General features: G+C 39.9%; 1 protein-coding gene across 1 annotated transcript; it reads right to left on the reverse strand.

Moving 5' to 3' along the window:
- Positions 1–376: 376 nt before the first annotated feature.
- Positions 377–19925, reverse strand: LOC124287146 (dnaJ homolog subfamily C member 16-like). Its single transcript, XM_046723630.1, is given in 14 exon segments — positions 377–1317; positions 2109–2273; positions 2847–2996; positions 3437–3504; positions 4258–4314; positions 4316–4450; positions 5806–5998; positions 7596–7726; positions 9622–9882; positions 10560–10744; positions 11966–12099; positions 12444–12646; positions 14683–14749; positions 19650–19925. Coding segments are annotated over 14 exon segments (2277 nt in total). The 5' UTR covers positions 19793–19925; the 3' UTR covers positions 377–932.
- Positions 19926–21627: the final 1702 nt, after the last annotated feature.

Genomic DNA, 21627 nt, shown 5'->3' on the forward strand with positions numbered 1-21627 from the left:
TTGTAGTTGCAGATAAGTATAAAGAAAACAACATTTGGTTCTCTGTTGTTTTTTAGAAACTGCACAAATTACATTTGCAGATTTCACATCCAGTGTAAAATGATTCAGTTCCAGTATAACATTAACTTCCCAAATTCTTCAAGAAATATTCAGTCATGACTTTTCAGAAAGTGAAGTGAGTTTTCTTAGAAATAACACGTTTTCAGGCCCTGACAACGTCCTAGATATGTTTCATCATCAAATATTTCAAACTCTATAACAGCGGTTCCAAAATGGTTTGTGTTCGATTATGAGAAAATGTGATCGATTGCTTGGTCGTTTGGCCACTGTCATTAATCTTCGATTATTTCAATTAATCAGACCACCACAAGTCAAAATCTATGCATTTCTTTGCTTGCTTCTCTTACTGAACTGAAAAGGCTTGTACCACAATACGTTCCGTACCGTGGTAAGAGCGTACCATTCCACCCCTATTATCCATCTCACCATGGGATAAGTGCATAATGTGAGATAGGCTTGTAAATCACCAGGATGAAGAGAATGAAGACAGTTGTGTGTTATGTGGAAAAACATAGGCTTTGCATGAGCCTATGGTGAATGCTTACAACAACATGAGGAGCTGAGGTGTGTTCAGCTGAGTTGTCAGAAGAGGCTAAAAACTTTCCAGGTTAAAAATTCATGAATTCCAGGAGAACTAGGCGCTAGAACATGTGTTAACAGTGCAATTGCAGTACAAGTATTTGGCACATGAATGCAATTAATTTTTAACCCTCATTTACAGAATAAACTGTTTCTACTTTGTCCTAAAAGGGAGAATAAGTTTTAAGGAAATATGAAAATGGAAAACAAAAGATTCTTGTCTAATGAGCGATGCACAAATGATAAATGCTTGTTCACATCAATAAATATCATACCAGAACACCTCTCTAATATCATGAACACATTTCAGGCCAATAATCTAGTCTGATCTTAACAGCTGAACCATCAAATATACGATCCATCCAAATAGCCAGCCCACTGAGGTACTTCCTGCTGAAGTCCGCATTGTCCTGTTCCTGTTCCGAATCTGAGTCATCGTCAAGGAAACCGATGGCCCGAGAGAGATTATTGTGTTCCTTCATCCACTGCCGTGCCTTCTTCGGGTGGAAGATGTAGTAGTATTTGCGGTACCCGTTGATGGCGAGGACAGTGCCGACGCAGCTGTTGATGTTGATGTTGTTGAGCTTGATCTTGAAGTTGAGGCTGAGCTCCAGGAGGTGTTGGTACCAGTCGATGTAGTACTCCAGCTGGAGATAGGCGAAGGTCAGCGCACTGTACCTAAGATCACAAGGGATGAGTGAGTGAGTGAGTGAGTTTAGCAATATTCCAGCAATATCACGGCAGGGGACACCAGAAATGGGCTTCATACATTGTAACCCATGTATGGAATCGAACCCAGGCCTTCAGAGTGACGAGCGAATGCTTTTACCACAATGCTACCCTACCACCCGAACAGGAATGAGTAATGCACAAATAGAAAATGGTTATGTTTCAACCTGCGACTTAAAATTGTAGAAACTTCACCAAAAATTCCATAACTGTAATCAAACATTCACTGTACCTGAAGCTCACAAGGAAAGAATAATACAGAGATAGAAATGTTTCAAGCTATGACTTAAAATTGAAATAAAGTTCACCCAAAATTCGCATATTTCAATTGAATAGTTTCTAATTCATGTTAATGCAGTTGTAACTGATGCCATGGCTTTGTTGAGGTCACATGTGTATCACTGACAACAGGAAGAGGCATTAACACTTTGCTTTACATTATTTCACGGTTAAAATACCTCTGATTTTGGAAAAAAAATACAGAGATAAGAAAGGAAAACTTAAGGACTTTCTCACAATTCGCCTGGCACAGGCACTTAAAATTCTTGATAAATCAGTGCAGAGGCACTCAAAAGTAATAGGAAACTTGAGCACTGGAGTAGGTTGGGTATACACACACCTGGAGTGTTGAAAACACCACAAATCATCAGATCTGTTACTGAATCTTGGCACCTCAAAGGAACATAATTCTCTCTTGTCCTCTTGTTTGATCCTCCAAGCTGACTATGAGAACGACCTACCTTGAATATGGTTGCATGATTTGGGCAAAGCGGGTCAACATTTGCTCCTTGGATGTCTCGTGAACGAAGATGATGATGGTTAGGCCTGTGTCTGCCTCAGCAACAAGATTCTTGTAGGTCTCGAACCTCAGCTCGTACAGATGGATAGTTTGGTTGTCAGCCGAGCTGGAATAACAGAGTTCAGTTTTATGTACATCACAGTGTGAGAATGATAGTCAATGGGCAATGCCTTAGCACAAATGGGTTCTGCCATATGCTCCTCCCTCACGAACACTTGTATTGCAACACATACACTTCAAACTAACATGTCACAAACTTATGGTTGTCGTGAGAGAGAGAGAGAGAGAGAGAGAGAGCACCGGACCACCCATCACCACATGATATCTTTTGAAACATGTATTGTTGTACACTGGTATACCAGTTAGCAGTATTCCAGCTACTTCAAAATGTCAAATGGCAACAGAGTTGTCTCCCCTTTGGAGTATTAAATGCTTCTATTCCAATGTGAATGAACAGAGTTGTCTCCCCACTGAAGCTGTACTGCCTAGAGTATATTTCCGTGTAGAACCAACAGAGTTGTCTCCCCACTAAAGCTGTATTGCCTATATTCCAGTATAGAACCAACAGAGTTGTCTCCCCACTGAAGCTGTACTGCCTATATTCCAGTATAGAACCAACAGAGTTGTCTCCCCACTGATGCTGTATTCCAGTAATGAGCCAACAAAGCTGTTTGCCCACCTGGAAGGGGGCCGCATACTCCTCCTCTTGGATTCCATCTGCCGCTTGACCTTGTTGTGTTCCTCAGTGGCAATCCTCTGCATGAAGTAGCCAGCCAGCATGACGAACATGACAGCAAATATGACGGTCAACAGCGTCATCCCATCATAGCTGAAAACAAAAGCAATGTTAATTGTCGCACACTGTCTGCAATACTCATACATCTATAACTTCAAAATGTTTCCAAGGACTGTTTCTCTCCATCCATCCATGGAACAGAGCAGCAGAGTTTAGTTTTACGCCGCTCTTAGCAATGTTCCAGCAACATCACGTCCGGGGACACCAGAAATGGGCTTCACACATTATCCCCATGTGGGGAATCGAACCCAGGCCTTCGGTGTGACGAGCGAACCACCCTGCCCCCATCTGGAATCTAAGGCTTACAGGAGGTGGGATTACCTCAGATCAACACAAACCAGAGACAAGCCAGTGACAAGATGGCAGTACAAAAGAGCTCATAAACTTCCAACAGGGATATTTGAGATTCGTTTGTTTTGGCATTACAGAGGACATACAAACTGGGACATGTGACCATGGTTAACAGAACTTACCTAAATGCGAAAAAGAAGAGTCTGTCGGCCCAGTCAAACAGCTTGTGAAATATCCGAGTCAGCAAACTCTGAAATCACAATGAATGTTAAGGTAATCAGATCTAAATGTTATTGTATGTGGCCTATTAACTATAAACCCTAGATTACATATACTAGTAATTCAACCAGACTAATGCCTTTGTACAGCAAACTTGCGAGACAAAATCAATTGCCTGTCCAACTCCTCCATGGATATCAAAGGGTCCTTTCCTTTAGACAGGCAACTTTACATTTCACAACTTGATTTGGTAGATACAAGAGCACAGTCCTTCAGGGGGTCATTTCTATGACAAAGCAACTGCTTTGAGGTGGATAGGAGCGTTATGACCGTCATAAGTCTATGTTTAAGTATGGGAGTTACGACAGTTGTAGCGCTACGATTCCTTTAGAAATAGGGCCCAGATTGGTACATCTAACTAAACCCTGTTGCACCTCTCATTCATCACATGTCCCATACTGTCGGTGCTACCCTTCACACCCTGCACAAGATGGACTGAAGACTTTTGACACACAAAATGAACAAAGGATTATGTATAAGACTGACTGACTGAGTTTGGTTTTACAGCGCTTTTAGAAATATTCCAGCAACATCATGGCGGGGGACACCAGAAATGGGCTTCACACATTGTACCCATGTGGGGATTCGAACCCGGGTCTTCGGCGTGACGAGCCAACGCTTTAACCACTAGGCTACCCCAACGCCCCTTATGTATAAGAAACAAGCAGAAGAGTTCCCTACATTCAATACCGTATTGTATTACAGTAAAGAAAGATGTCCTCACCAGTGCATGTTCGTTGTAGAGCTCTGTAAAGATGGCCTTGTAGGGTAGAAGTCGGTCCCGAGGTGACGAGGGCATGGAGACGTGCCTCAAGCTGTTCTCTTGATGCTCCCACATGGTCGCTGCTGATGCTCCAGCCAGACTCCAGGAATTCATAGTTCAACTTCTGACTGTCCATCCTCCACATAATGGCCACCTGCACAGAAGAGAACAACATTACACCATATAGGTTCCACTACACTAAATCAGAATCACATGCTCCCTGAGCGAGCACCATATGTAAACAACTGAGAAGACAGAGACATGTGACAGCTGTGATTGGATGAAATAGTGTGAGATGTTTATGTTTTTTTAAAAGTACATCCATCCAGTAATTAAAACTAACCACAATTTTAAGTATTTAGTGCTGTCATATTTATCACCATGACTCATGCTCATTGTGTGTACAGATATTTTCCAGTAGGTGACATTTGGTGCGGAACTTGAGTTGACGTGTTCCGCTTCATGTGCTCGGAAAATGAGCCGGACAATTTTGCGTGAAATTGTGTTTTATTGTAGTTTAAAGGGCACACTGTATCCATGTGTACATGGAATGGCTGGTGATAGCCTGGATAATTTTAAAAACATATAAGCTTACTATAGAAGTCTATGGGAAAACATTTGATGTTGTGTAATCAATAATGGCCACCTGTAGAGAAGGGGAGATAATCACTTGTCTTCATAGGAATACCACTAGGGATAACTATGATGTAATTTAAAATTTCATTTCCATTTCTGTATGTCTCAGTGGTACCCACAGATAAAAGGTAGCCATAATCCAGAGGGAACGTTTACGACATAATTGCACAATTCCCACACATTATGACTGCCTGAGCTGACAAGAGCACTATCCTACTACATTATGACTGCCTGCATCAATTAAATTACATGGCAAATTAACCCCACATAGCAATGTTGTAAAGCAGATGAACACAAAGCATGTTGTCAAGATTGGAAAGTTTTCATTTATGCAACGTAACATGAGCGCTAATTGACCAAAGGATATGAAAGAATCCCTTGGTTAAGAAGCAGTCTACTGCTTCATTCATTATCAAAAAAGCACCACACCACAAAGTGCCAAATTCACTGGTGATGGAAGAACAGACTACTGATAGTGGTGGCGTGTGGTCCTGTGTATAGCACTCAGGTCACAAAACAGTTGAAGTTGAGCAACGTTGGGCGTGGAGAGCCCTTGGATGGGTGACCGTGTTTGGCAGCTTGACTCCTGAGAGTTTCTAGGACTTCAGTCCTGCCTCCACAACGAATCATATGTGATACATGTGGTCTCACAGGGAAGTGAGTTTGATAAAAATGGCCTCTGTTCACCCAGCATAAAATGGGTACCCGGTGAAATAAGTCGTGAGACTATTAACCTTCTAGAGCCTAACAGATAGCTTGGGTTATCTATGGTAATAACAATCAGAGTGTGCGCTTTGAGCAGGATATCTAGCCTGGAAAAGGTGCGTTATAAATATTCTCATTATATGCTGATATTCGAAAATCCTGCGTTACCTCGACTGTACTCTCCTTCCGGGTGATGTTGCCCTTGGTGAGAGTGCTGACAAACTTGTGCTGTGTGTCCTCGTAAATGTACACGAACTTCACCTTGTCCGCAGAGAACTTCTTGGACTGTGCAAAATTCCTGAAGGACATCCTATGTGGGTCATGGTCCACGGACTGTTTGGTTACCAAGACAACACAAAATCTGAAAATGAGAACAGTTTCTTGAGTTGGTATAAAGTAAACAGTAGATTATCATCTGAAATCATAAACAAGCATTGTCACTAAGGTGACATAATCCCCCACCGCAAATTATCAAATCAAACTTAAAAAGTAATGAAAGTGAAGGTCGTAATTTAAGATGAAGTTAAATGTCAACAAAAACATGACCAGTCAACCTCTCTTGATAAGGTCTCACTTTGACCTTGACATGAATGTCTTGTGTATGAAATATGCAAAAATAGTAATAAAGAACTTGCTTATTGCAAAACATTCAAGGGAAGTCTTGAAAGTCTATATAGAAAATCCAGTGAACTGTTCTTGAGATATCTCGCTGACAATCTTAACATGCAGTTTAACATGCTGAAATCTTCAAAGTGTTGCAGTGACCTTGAAAATTATGTGAAGGTGACCAAAGTCTACTGGAACTTGCTCCTTCCCCACATGAAGCTTGGTGTCAAATATGAAGAAAGTCCAGGGAATGGTTCTTGAGGTATCTCGCTGACAAGCTTAACATGCAGCTTAACATGCTGAAATCTTCAAAGTGTCGCCATGACCTTGAAAATTAAGTGAAGGTCACCAAAATTGACTGGGCCCTGCGCCTTCCCTAGATAAAGCTTGGTGTTGAATATGAAGAAAATCCAGTCAATGGTTCTTGAGATAGCTCGCTGACAAGGGTAAAACGTTAAAGTCCCCTTGTGTCCTTGAAATGAAGGTCAAGGTCACCAAACCTGACTGGGACCTTTCTTTTACTATGATGAACTTAGGTCCCACATATGAAAAGAATCCAGTCAACGGTTCTTAAGCTATTCCAATTTGTACGGACAGACGGACGGACAGAGCCTAATACTATATCCCCCCGCTTTGCACTAATGATGTGTCAACAAGCTTGTTTGAATTTGATTCTGACATCCAAATCATAAAAAAAACACATATTGATTATGGTGAGGGCCAGTGAGTGGGGATGAAAGAGATAGATATATCATGTCATAGATGCCCAACACCTCTGGGAATTCAAGGTCAGAGTGAGTGAGTATGTTTTTGGGGGCCACTTTTAGCAAAATACCATCAATATCATCATATATGGGCTTCATACATTGTGTCAGTGTGAGCAATCAAACAAGATCTGCAGCGTGATGAGCCCAAACTTTAACCATTGGGCTACCCCACCAGGTTGTAATTAATTCCGACCAAACCGTCAGGTCCGACTCAGTGAGTTGATGGACAGCATATTGTTCATTACTCAGAATATAAAGCATCATGATTGGATTGTCTGGTTTAACCATCGCAAGAGTGAAACATATAGTTGGGAATGATGCATGGAGTTTTGAATTACTTCCTGATTGGTGTTGAATTATCAGCTTAACAGATAGGTTTATCACATTGGCAATAGGGCGGTGGGATAGCCTGGTGGTTAAAGTGTTCGCTCATCACGCCGAAGACCTGGGTTTGATTCTCCACATGGTTACAATGTGTGAAGCCCATTTCTGATGTTCTCCACCATGATATTGCTGGAAGGTTGCTAAACTAATCTCACTCACATTGGTGACACCCTGTCTGACAAAAAATATAGCCATTCTTACTTCCGTCTTTTCAGTTTGGGTTCCGCTGGGCAGAGCGTGTCCAGGAACTTCTGTGACGAGAGTCGCGGCAGCAGCAGAAACTTGTTGGACTCGATCACTTCATCCAGAGTCTTCCTCGGCAACTGCTGCATCTGCAGAATCAAACACAACCCATGAGTAACAAGGAACACAGAAACAAACACAGCCCATGAGTAACAAGGAACACAGAAACAAACACAACCCATGAGTAACAAGGAACACAGAATCAAACACATCCTATGAGTAATAAGGAAAACAGAATCAAACACAGCCCATGAGTAACAAGGAACACAGAAACAAACACAACCCATGAGTAACAAGGAACACAGAATCAAACACAACCCATGAGTAACAAGGAACACAGAATCAAACACAACCCATGAGTAACAAGGAAACAGAATCAAACACAACCCATGAGTAACAAGGAACACAGAATCAAACACAACCCATGAGTAACAAGGAACACAGAATCAAACACAACCCATGAGTAACAAGGAAACAGAATCAAACACAACCCATGAGTAACAAGGAAACAGAAACAAGCACACCTTTGAGAGCAGTACCAAACTATGTAAATGTGTTGTGAGTCAAGAAAGATATTTTTAAAATGGTGCTAAGTAATCATTTCAATCTAAACATGACAAATTGTCAACTTGTTATAAAAGCATAGTGCATAGTTATAATAGTTTCAATATAAAACAAGACAAAGTGTCAATAACAACTGTCAACAATATGTGAACAATGAGCCTACATAAATATTGAAAAAAACAACCCAATGTAATCATGAGTGAGTGAGTGAGTGAGTGAGAGTGATTTAAGCTGCACTCAGCAATATTCCAGTCATAAAGAGGTGGTCTGTAAATAATCGAGTTTTGACCAGACAACCTAGTGACCACCAGGCCCCGATTTCTCGAAACAAACTTAAGTCTGAGTTTTGACTTAAGTCAGAGATTGTACTCAAATTTGAGAAAACACAGGAAAATGCATTTCCCAGAATAAACTGAAATCAATATTAAACTCAGACTTAGTAGACAATTTGAGTTTGGTGGATAGATTACTTAAGTTGTTTGGGAATTTTTTATTTAAAAAAATGCAGTCGAGCTAAAAATTCAGCTGTTTCCAATTGTCAAACTCAGTTTGAAATTTGAGTAAAAACTTAAGTTTGTTTCGAGAAATCGGGGCCAGATCTCATTAGTCGTGTCTTACGACAAGCTTGGGTTACTGAAGATTAATTCTAACCCTGATCTTCAAGAAGAACATGGTTCAGTGAGATAACCTGCACATCCAGGGAAGTAAAACTGCACAGTCATGATGAAGACATTACTTGGCAAAGTCCATACTTCCACAAGCATCCAACATTGACAGTCAATTTTCCCATTTGACTTACAGGTGTTTTTACAATTAGTGATAGGAAAATTAGGGAGTGAGTGAGTCTGGTGGTTTTGCATTGCTTTCAACAATATTCCAGCAAAATCATGGCAGGGGCCACCAGAAATTGGCTTCACACAGAGTACCCATGTGGGGAATCAAACCTAGGTCTTTTGTCGAGAGGGACTGCCTCCGTGGTGTAGTGGTTAGAGCGTCCGCCCGGAGAGCGGAAAGTCGCGGGTTCGATCCCCGACCGCGTCAAACCAAAAGACGTTAAAATATGGTACTTGTTGGTCCCTGCCTGGCGCTCGGCATTAATGGGTACAACAAGGACTGGTCGGCTCGGAGTCAGTATAATGTGTCTGAGTTGGGTATTCATGTTTCACTGTGGCATGGTATCTCAGTTGGCTAGCACTATAAAACCAGCTTCAGTCTGGGCTAGTACAAGCAGCTGCACCTACACATACACATGCATTGCACGTCGTCATATGAGCGAAATATTCTCAAGCACTTAAACCCAATTTCACCCCATCTTTTGTCGAGAGAATGCTTTAACCACTAAGCTAGCCCGCCTACAGTCATGTTAGAACATGCTTACTGTTTCTACAGAATCAACAACATCATCTATAGTAGTACTTACAGCAACAGAGGCCACAGGAGAAGACACCTCTTCGTTGAACATGAGAAGTGATTCTCGGTTGTGGTTGACGTTGAACCTCTTCATGAGTTTCGCTGCACCTGGTGAATGTGTACTGACATATCCACTCTTCACATATTCCCTGTAGTAGTGCGCTGGTGCCAGGAACCGGGCAGACAGCTGGTCTTTCTGGGAGAAGAATATAGCTCGCACCCGGTTGTCAGACCAGCCACTGAGGAATTCCCCGTAATTTTTGTCATTTACCTGTACAATGAAAAGTATATGAATTAGTTTTATTGCTGCATTACAAGAGAGCCTGGTAATGTATCAAAGCAGCCTGTAGGTCAAGTATGGACCAGACAAATCAGTGGTTGATATTATGAGTATAATGTCATGCTGCTTGGGGGCATTGACGTAACAAATGCAAGCCACTAAAAACGACCCCCTGATTTTTTATTAAAAGCATGGGCTACTTCTGACCTATTCTCATGAAGATATTGTTTGTGTCATTGTCTGGTCTAGAATATTGACTGACTGAGTTTGCTTTTACGCTGCTTTTAGCAATATTCCAGCAACATCACGGCCGGGGACACCAGAAATGGGCTTCAAACATTGTGCCCATGTGGGGATTCGAACCCGGGTCTTCGGCGTGACGAGCCAACGCTTTAACAAATTAGGCTACCCCACCGCCCCTAGAATATTGAAACACTTTGTCATTTTTAGTGAAACCAAACAGAATCATTATCTAAGAATCAAACCCAGCATCACTGGATCCTGGCACATTCAGGGGAGACAACTCAGTCAAGAAAAGCATCCTATTGAATGTTTGGGCCACCAGTGTCATCTTTCCCTGAATCAGTGAATGGACACGGATGTGACATGAATGAATAGAACCGGCAGGTGCAGTAACAAAAGAACTCCTTCAGCTATAAGTGGCTTACCTGTTGGAGAGTGTTCTTCGGGAACCAGCCTCGGACAAACTCTCGCAGCTTGTTCATGCTGATCTCTCCTTTGTAGTGGACCGGCCGGCCATTGACAACGCCCAGGATGGCAGGGGCGTGGCTGATCCGCAGGTGACTGACCACACCCTGGCTGTGCATGTCATGTACTGCTCCCACACAAAGACCTGGGGGTAGAAGAAGGCAAGTGAGGGGGTGGAGTGAGTGAGTGAGTTTGGTTTTACTCCGCTTTTAGAATATTCAAGCAATATCATGGTGGCTATCAGAAATTGGCTTCACACATTGTACCCATGTGGGGAATCGACCCCGGGTCTTCAGTGTGACGAGCGAACGCTTCAACCACTAGGATACTAGGGCTGGGACGATTCACCGATGCATCGCGATACATTTAAGTTTGATACAGCTATCGTATCGTGGACTGATGTATCGATACAAAACGATACACAACTTTTTTCATAACAGTATTATCTTAACCATGTTACAGTACTTATTTAGCGAAAAATTTGCAAGTATGATGGAGTTACTAGTTTATTACAATAGTGTTATTGTTAAACATAAATACCTTGAAATAAATCATTTTAAATCTTAATACCGTGCCATTCTTTCAAGGTGTATGCATTATGATACGTATCGTATCACACGTAATATATCACGATATGTATCGTATCGTGACATAGTGTATTGTCATCGCCCGTGAGTGGGTGGAAGACAGTGAAACTAATTGCTTCTACAGGCTGAATTATTGACGAAATTAGAAAACTGCCTCACTTGTTTATGGCCTGATGGCAGTGATGAAAGCTCAGAGCTCCAGATAAGATTTAGCTCATGTGGGTACTGTACCCACTGTATTTTTGGGGGAGTGGGTATTATGAATGTTGAGTGGGTATTTCATTTTCAGTTACCCACTGCTTTCAAATATGTGCGTATTTCAGTCATTTTACTCACCTAAGTATTATGTCATTGAGTAAGTTTACTAAGCAGGTATGTTCTGCCTTATGTCATACCTAATCAAAACCAACTTAAATATAATGGAAATGATTTCATAAAAAATCACTCATCCTATACTGACAGTACAACACTTGTCCTATACTAACAGTACAACTTGATAGCAATCGATGTCTTTTTCATCCGTACGCATTTGTTTTAAACTTTTTTGCGTATCTAACATTGAAAATGCGTAATTGGTACGCAACAATTATTTTTCAATGCGTAATTGAAATTTTATATGTGTGTTTTACCCGGATACGCAGCTTATCTGGGCCTCTGAAAGCTTAATACATTTTATCCATCACAGCGTTTGGGAGATTCCTATCTGTTTCCTTGGTGGGAAAATTAGAAAATAATTTTATCTTGTTCAAAATTGTCATTGTTGACCTCAAGATACTCACCCACGCTCTGTAGCTCCATAATAATCTTCTCTATGTATGGTTCAATCCTCAGACAGTCAAAACAGAAGCTGCTGTAGACGTACATAAAACATGGCCGTGTGAAACTCTCCGGTAGCACCTTCGTCTCAAAATTACTGAAAGAAAGCAAATCATTATGATGGTTACAAACTGAGGATGACAACAATTATGTCATATAATGTATTTCTACAGCTAAAATAATGTTTATATATGTCTTGACTAATTGCTTATCTCTTCACATTCCTGAACAATTCAAACCATCCTTTCATGATAATTATACATACCATGATATATAAAGATATGTATGCCATGATATATAAGGATATATATACACTATATGTAAGGATATATTTATATAAACCATTATATATGGATATATGTATATATACCATTATATATATGGATATATATACACCATGATATGTAAGGATACATCTAAGACAACAGTGCCGAAACTCACCGGAGTGTAATACGATGTTTATCGATAACAGAATCGCCACCAAATGAAAACCGGAATCCTCCCCCACCTCCTCCCGCTCCAAAGAAGCTGTCAAAGGGAGCGAATCCCTGTTGGCGGAAGTTGCGATTGCGGCCCTCGTTGTTACTGGCTGAGGTATAGCCGTAGTTGTCATAGGTGCTCCTCTTCTCGGGATCACTCAACGTCTGAAACACAGACACAGTGTGTGGTGGATTGACAACGTTATATTGGGGTATTCTGAATTTGAATAAAACAGATCGGGATTTGTTAAACTCAAACAGGGTTTTACATGACGTATAAATGTGTGTTCAATATGCACAATTGTAGAGAATGGACGCAGAAAAACAATTCACTGCGTCCAGAGGGATGCACAATAGTATTCATTGAGGACAAAATGAAGGTTCTGTTTTTCCTAAGAAATCAGAGTTTTTAAAAGACAAATCAGGGAGCGGATTTTGTATCTGAAAATAAGAGTGACTCCTTCAAATTTGGAGTGGTTGGCATCTCTGAAGGATAATTGGAGGGCCCCAGGACCCCGATGTTTGTTAGTCGAGTAAAACCCTGCTCAAGGTCTTTGTATGGTACATTTCATCATAATGTGATGTTGTGGATCATCGCTCATAACATTAATCACTGAATTGTCTGGTCAAGACATGGTGGCTATATTTAAAATTGGAAAAAAAATCTTGAACAAGTTAAGGTGTCGAACCCGGGTTTTTGACGTGAAGTGCCAACACTTTAACCGAGATGCCAGAGTAACAGGCCATGATTGAACTTGACTTTCACATGTTAAAGGTCACATGCAACCAAAAAATCAAACATAATTAAAACACAATTATCACTTATTCATGACATAATATACATTGCTGGTTATGAAAAAACATATAAACAAAATTATAAGCCTACAATCGCAAATCAAAAGAGCAATATTGTGTACTTGGGTTTACTTCCCAAGAAACGAAGCAGCCGGGATACCGAACCCAGTCAGAGCGGGTGGGTGTTCACTCAAGTGTAACGGCTGGTTCATTTGCAGGTGCCCTCACGGCTCATTGTGTGTGTATATATATAGAGATGTTGGGTTTTGTAAATACATGCTCATTTTTTGTGTGTAACATTTTGCAATCAACAGACATCATAACATGTCATGTGTACAAGTATCACACCTGCCTGTCTGTGTAATTACATAATGTGACAGAGACCGAACTCGGGCCATAAATCAATGCATTTTGTTTATGGTGTATAGCCTGATTGGTGTTAAGTTCAAATTGCATGTGGTCAGTGATAGCAGCTGTGTATTGAATATTGTCATTAGCAGACAGGCAGGCAGACACACAGGTGTCAATAAAACAAGACATTGAATTTTGTCTGTGACAACGACATATCTATATCACAGTTAGAAATTCTGTCGATGCTAAATAATGACATTGCTTTAAAGTATCGAACTGAGAAAGTGACTCAGTAAGAAGAACGTGTGGTGAAATAGACAAATGAAATTATATAAACAGTTAATTTACTGTCATAACATATAAAAAGCTCGCGTCTGTGAGATATCAACAAAACATTAGAAAAATAGCTCACACCAAAGCCTTCACCGAGTATTCACCGGACAACCCGCTTCCAAGCTGCGCGAACCTATTTCACTGCGCACGTGCTATGAGCGCAGCCCAGCTGTTGAAACCAGTTTTCCCCCGAAAAGTCGGGGGAAAATTAGTGAAACGTTTGAACTCCGATTTCGCGCATTTTTTTCATCGCGTTAATTTTTCAACTTTTTAAGTTGAATTTGCATTTTTGACGATTTGTTTCGGTAAGTCCATACCGAAAGGTATCAGAATCTGCAAAGTTGTGTTTTACGTTGCATGTGACCTTTAAGTTAATGATGTCTGAAGTAAATAAAGTCCATCAAATGAAAACAATGGTATCTGAAAATGTTATATGATGACTACACACCTTCCATTAGCTGACAACTCCGAGATATTTTGTAGTTGGTTACCTAGACCCTACAGACTAAATTACAAAAATGAGCCCAACTTTAGTCTGGAATGATTTTGCAAGTCTACATTGCGTCAGCTTCAGCCTGAAATTAAGAATTGTTTGGATCTCCTTTAGGATTTTATGTTTATTTTTTAAGAAATGTATTTACAAATCGCATAACCTATATTTCTTTGACAAGATAGATAATGCGCTGTGGTGTTCTTAGACAATCACTTCATCACGTGCTCACCTCATACGCCTCATTTATCTTTGTAAACACGTCAGCAGCATTTGGGGCATCATTCTTGTCTGGGTGCCTGGAAAAACAGTGTTGATTATAGTGACATGCATGTAAAATGTTGACAAATGTATGAATCCACATATGCCCCTCTCAGCATGCTCACATCTTTTTGCATTGAACATTAATCTAAAAAAAAAATTCATATGAAATATCGAACAGTTTCTGAGATGTGCTCTTCAAATGAATGCTGCAAATATCTGAATGAATGTCCAGTTTGGTGCTAAGATACAAAAACAAATTATTAATTAAAATAACCCACAGAAACCTCAACCGCACCAGTTCAACATGCATTAGAAATCCAAAGCTTTATGTCAGTCGTCACTATATGGCTGAAATATTGCCAAGATGATGTTAAATTTTAACTCACTCACTCACTCACTTCATGCCAGGCAATACTACTGACAACTTTAAGGGTAAGAAGAGATTAGTCATGAGTGTATTATCCACAAGAAAATACTGTATAAAGTAGGGGTGATTATTGAGGGGGAATATTGCAACATACTATTGCGACAAACTATTGCAATAGTTTTTTTCTCCTTGAATTGTCTCATTTGAAGTCATTTCCCAAATGAATGTAAAGTTTATATGAAATAAAAACAAGCTGAAATAGTTTCAGTCTCTTTTAATAACTGACAACAAACTTAAAACCCATATCAAGTAAACAGTTAACAGGGGGGAATAACTCTAAATCAAAGTGTACGAATCTGAAGCTAACTGTATTTTGTGCTGTGCATTGTGCATTTTAGTCAGTTACTAAACTACTGATAGTCACACATACTATCGATGCATACAATGCATCGATAGTTTTTCTACCATCAAATAATTGCTATCGGAGACTCAACAATTGCAATCCATCGATAGTTTGATGCATCGTTACAGCCCTAGCAATAAGTCTACTGCATTTCTTGATGCAGTAAATGAGCATTTCAATTCCTGGAATATTTTGCTTAATTCATGATACCTAAAATCAGTAACTTAACACATAAAAAGTACATAAGTTCAATCAAATGCTACACTCAGTGTTGTTATTGCAGTGTTGCCTTAGTGTAAACATGTGGGTACAAAGTGTGAAGCCCATTTCTGGTGTCCCCTGCTGTGATATTGCTGGAATATTGCTAAAAGCGGAGTGTAACCATACTCACTCACTCTCACTACAGCAAAATAAAGATCCGGTCACATCCCATTAAGGGACCATTCATAATTTATGACTTAGGGGGGTGATGATGATCTTTAAGGAGCAGCAATGTGATCACACACACGCACACACACTGAAATGTATGTACAAAGTAAGTGACGCTCCCCACATTCCCATAATTTTTAAAAATATTTGTATGTACAATACTGCTGACATCCCTAGTACATGTGTACAAAGTTTATTAACCCCTCCTAAAAATCATCATCAGCCCCCTAGCCATAAATAATGAACGCTACCCAAAGGTGACGTCAGACAGAACCCTATTTTGCAACATACTGAAATATACTTTTTTCAAAATGTACAGTAGCAATGATGATAAAAGATGTTAATTGATTTTAACTGAAACAACGCAAAATATGCAATGTTCGTCAAGAATTCCTTCACATTTTACTCCTTAGAATAACATGTCTAAAACAAGAAAATATCAGCAAGATAAAGAAACTCTGTCACTCAATCAACTGTGGGCTCTATGGTTACTGGGTATTTCATTTACTTTAATTACTACATTTTATTTGTAACCATGGTAACTGTTCCTGTAAAACACTTTTAATGACTTCATCATGAATATAACCTTGACATAAGCAATCAATAATTACTAATATGCAGAACACGACAAGACGATAAATAATCACCATGATGACTGTGGCTGTTTTCCCAAATCAACAGACGGCCATGAAGCAATTAGTGCATTATTGTCATGGCATAATACAAATGTCTACTACACAGATCAACAAACACTTCATGCCAGGTAACACTACAGAAGCCATCTTTGTACACTTCCACCCAATGTTGGGTTTCGATCTATCTTGAATCATCATGTTTCTTGCAGATGTAAAATTCTTGTAGTCGTGATCATGGATCATGTCCACTGAAGAAATCAATAAGACTGTTCCAATATCATCATGGTAGATGAGACACACCCAATCTATAAAAAAATGGCTGCCTATCCACAAGCCCACTGCAAGCTAATTCAGCTGTTTAAAGATTCTTAAATGATCGACTGGTTACTGAAATTTTAACAGTGACTTTTTTATGCATGTCTTCAAAAAAGTTTTCCTGTTCTGTATATCAAAACAACCATAACAAGTCAAAAGTCAAATTTTATAAGCAACACTACAATCATGATCAAAGTGACACCAGTTCAACTTGTATTCTTTTTACTAGGGAAGGAAACCTACCTGATATCTTTGTGAGTAAGTAAGCAGGTGGGTAAGTATAGTTTTACACCGTTCTCAGCAATATACCTGCAATATCATAGAGGGGGACACTAGAAATGGGGTTTTCACATTGAGCCCAAGTAGGGAATGAAACCTTAGTGTTCACCGTGATGAGCTGAAACAACCCACACTCTCAAAATCAGGCTGCTTCCTGTAGTGGCTGAGTAGGTTAGAGCGTGTGTGCTGATCAATTTGGTGCCTGACTGTGATGGTGGGGATTCGAATCCTGGACGGGATTCGACCCAACAAAAGTACTAGAATCTGTACTTTACTGAAAAATTGTAATCCAAATATAACCTGTGATACATCTGACCACTTTCTAAACGGCATTGTGTATTTAAAGTAGCCCTGTGTTTTGTTTTTCTTAAAAGTGTGATCTCTAAAAGTGTTCATGCTCATTGCTGTATCTTAAAAAGAAGCTGATCACAAGATTGTACCGGGTAGTACCCATTCGCTCAACCAAACTTACATTGGATTATCACATTATCACAGCACAGGTTCACGAATCAATAACTTTGTCGGCACTTGTGCACGTGCCTTCTCTAACTTCTGGCTGTCCCTTTCTCTGCACTCCTCCCTCACAGAGTTTGTGTGATGTTTTGATTATGATCAGCGTTTCATTGAGTATAATATGTTTATTAGTTTTCAAGTTAGATTGCAATTGTAAGCCAAACGGACTATACAGGCAAGTCCGGTAATTCCACACGTCCGGTAATTCTGCGCAGTTGCAATAGCGTACTTCCGTACGGTGGTAAACATCGTCTGCTACCACATTTACGCTTTAAATCGGGACATTTCTACAAGGGCTGGCTTTTAATCACTAAAGGTAAGTAAATAACAGTAATTGACAGATAAATTGACAGTTTTATGAAAATTTGTTTTCTTCAGATTTTTAAACCTTTTTCATCATTATTCATAATTGGATTTAATATGAAACACTCTTCCTTACATTGATGAAGTGATTTTCTAAAACAATCTGGCCCTAATACGCTTCCATACTTCGGATCTCCAGCTGGATGTTGTGCGCATCAGTTGCAGAATTACCGGACAGCAAGCGATGTCGTTAGAACGCCAGTAAGGTCAACCGTTTGGCATAGTGCAACGTTAAAATCTTATAGTCGTCAATAAAACTAATATTTCTAGGTAAATATGATACATACCAGCATGTTTAGTCACGTAAACCACAAAAACTAAGAATTGTTAGTTGCCGTGTTGCGATCGATGTGCTTATGTGCGCGGATTTACCGGACGGCATTGTAGCCGGGTTATGGTATCATTCGCAATGTAATTACTGGAACAATGTGATGATCAAGACACACAGTACAATAACAGTAACTGAATTGCAACAATATTACAACATAGTATTAACAATAATATTTCAGTCTCTGGGACCCCCCACTTTGTAGTCCAGGACCCCTGAAAATTAAGGGTAGAACCCTAAGTTGTCCAAGTGTTTTGGTACGAGTGGATACCGGTTGACCCACAATTGGATACAAGTTTACAAAAACGTTTGATTATGAATCTCTATAGTTCTGTTCCTGTGCATCATGCATGTGTTTGTTGCTGAATCTTCCTGTGATTACATGATAGGTGAGGTGAGGTGAAATTGGATTTAACGTCGTGCTTGAGAATATTTCACTCATATGACGACGTGCATGCGTGTGTATGTGTATGTGCGGCTGCTTGTACTAGCCCAGACTTAGGCTGGTTTTATAGTGCTAGCCCAATGAGATACCATGCCGCAGTGAAGCATGAATACCCCACCCAGACACATGATACTGACTCCGAGCCGACCAGTTGTACCCATTAATGCCGAGCGCCAGGCAGGAACCAACAAGTACCATATTTTAACGTCTTTTGGTATGACATGGTCGGGGATCAAACCCGTAACCTTCTGCTGTCCGGGTGGACGCTCTAACCACTACACGGAGGCGGTTTACGTGATAGGAATCATAGGCACATACTATACAGACATTGAAATGTTGATATCATATACATAAGATTTTATTTATCTAATTAATTATGACAGAATATTTCATGTTGCAACACGCTTTTGAGTTGAATCATGCAATAAACACACTGATGTAAAATATGCAGTACCCTCATGAGCTCAGTTTGGTTGTGTTTAGAAATAGTTTACTGTGTTCTCAAGTGAAAGCTAAATCTTGAAAATATTCTAAATAATATTAAATTTACACATATATTTAATTTACACATTATGTGTTAGCATTCCAAAGTCAATTATTCAGTTAGACAGATACATTGACGCAGTATATATTAAAAAACCTAAACCCATTGGATCCATATCAACATGATCAGTAGGTTGAATCTATGGATATTATTCACTTTATCAGAATCATCTATTTACAGATATGCCAAGAATAGGAACAAGATTCTTAATTTCCTTGCATCCAAAGAAATTATCTGCGTTTTACGCAATAGGGTTGGAGGGTGTTGCATCACGAGAGACTACGAAAGACCGTTGTATAATATGACGAACTTACCATTCCCTGGCCATCTTTTTATATGCTTTCCTTATTTCTTGACTGCTGGCGCCTTTCCCCACTCCAAGAGTCTCGTACAAATCTTCACAATACGTAGCGATTATGCACCAAGCTATCACTGATATCACAATCGTGGTTTTCATCGTTTCACTCTTAATTTCTGTGATAACATGGAAAACAACACCGGCATCAAGCACCTGCCATAATAGTATACTTCCGGTCGCAGTACATTAAAAAGTTGAACTGGAATTCACAAACGATTTCTGAAATATATCCACTTAATATGATATCATCGAATTTAACACGGTCTGGGACAGTGAACTTCGTAAAATCAGTTTCATTCTGAGTGGCAAAGAAATCTTTTTCTGATGCACTGATATTGTCAGGGCTAATTCAGGATTCCTGGTGGAAATGCATACAGCATATTGATCTTCGTTCGTCCGTTTCCCAGACGCTGGGTCTCCCGAACCAAACCAGCCTCAACAAGAGATACTAATTTAAAGATAGCATGACGAGGCATTCTATAACGAGAGACCAGTTCATCGTCGTCCAACGTGTCTAACTTGTAAACGCGAACGGTCGCGAAAAATCCGGGGTTTTCTGTAAACTTCATTCAGATTATCTTCACAATCAAACCCAAGACCAATGTAGGTTGCCATCTTGAATAAGGTGTAAGTGCGCGCAACCTTAGTTAAGACAGGTATATACCTATCTTAGATTATGATCTTAGCTAAGATATCTTAAGTTTTACGATCGTTTCGAAAATAGCCTAAGACAAAGACAGATGCGACTACCCATGAGGTACGACTGTCTTAAGCTAGAGAGCTTCGAAAATCTAGGGCCAGGAGAATATTCTTTCTGTATTTACAAACACAACTTAAAAGACTTACTTCAAACTGCTGTCAAATCTCAAATACGCTCGGTTAACAAAATATCTACACATCAAAGTGAAATGTTGGTTATTAAATGTTCTGACAGTACCTAAAAAAAGGCATCATTTTAGGGTGAAAAAAATACATTGGTCATTATCAACTATGCCAAAGGTTTCATAATCCGCCTGGAACGATTACTCGAGAAATTATAGTTCCAAAAGTCGATAATTCGCTTGTAGATCATACCCTCTCCCAAGAGGATTGTATACAATCAGATAAAAAATAGGGGATATTCGATAAAAAGATGTTAAAACTATTGCTATTTTATATCATTAATGAGATAAATTGTTTAACAGTGCAACAACGACTTGCTGAGATATTCATGAGTAGTTGAATGTCAGATGACCATACATTATATCAGATGACTGACCAAGCAGCCTACCGTCCACCATGTCATTTACTATGAAAAGACCCGGGTTCCATTCCCCATATGGGTACAATGTGTGAAGCCCATTTCTGATGTCCAACGCCGTGATATTGCTGGAATATTGCCCAAGCGGGGTAAAACCAGTCTAAGTAAACTTAGCTCAGTATATTACTCGTTACACAGCTTATAGGTATTTGCGAATGTCAACTTTCGCGATTTGGTAAGCTGTGTTCTGACTGGTCAATAGAAAAGGTTAGCTGACGCGACCTTCTATACTAGGGTTTGTTAGACTCAGTATAGGAGTGTAACGAATAATACTGAGCCTAAGTTTACTTAGACTGGGGGTAAAACTAAACTCACTCACTCAAACTTATCAATGTCACGAAAATCCATCTGTATTCTCAAGACAATCCCGAATTCGTCGAGGCACACTCCCAATGGTTGAGAGTAATCGGTGGTTGTTGACAGACCAACGATATCCCACACGTCATGGATGACAAGTCTGGCCATAGTGAGGGAATGATGATCATGATGATGACGATGATGACTTGGAGAATTTGCGTGCGCTTTCCGACATGATGTCAACGGGTCCGTCAGTAGATGATGACTGTTAGTGTCAGTTTACCTTTGAACATGTTTTGGAAGTTTCCGATACTCATTTTTCGCATGTTGGGGCGGT

Source organism: Haliotis rubra, unplaced genomic scaffold, assembly GCF_003918875.1.
Source record: "Haliotis rubra isolate DU_JTF1 unplaced genomic scaffold, ASM391887v1 Scf4, whole genome shotgun sequence".
Lineage (NCBI taxonomy): Eukaryota > Metazoa > Mollusca > Gastropoda > Lepetellida > Haliotidae > Haliotis > Haliotis rubra.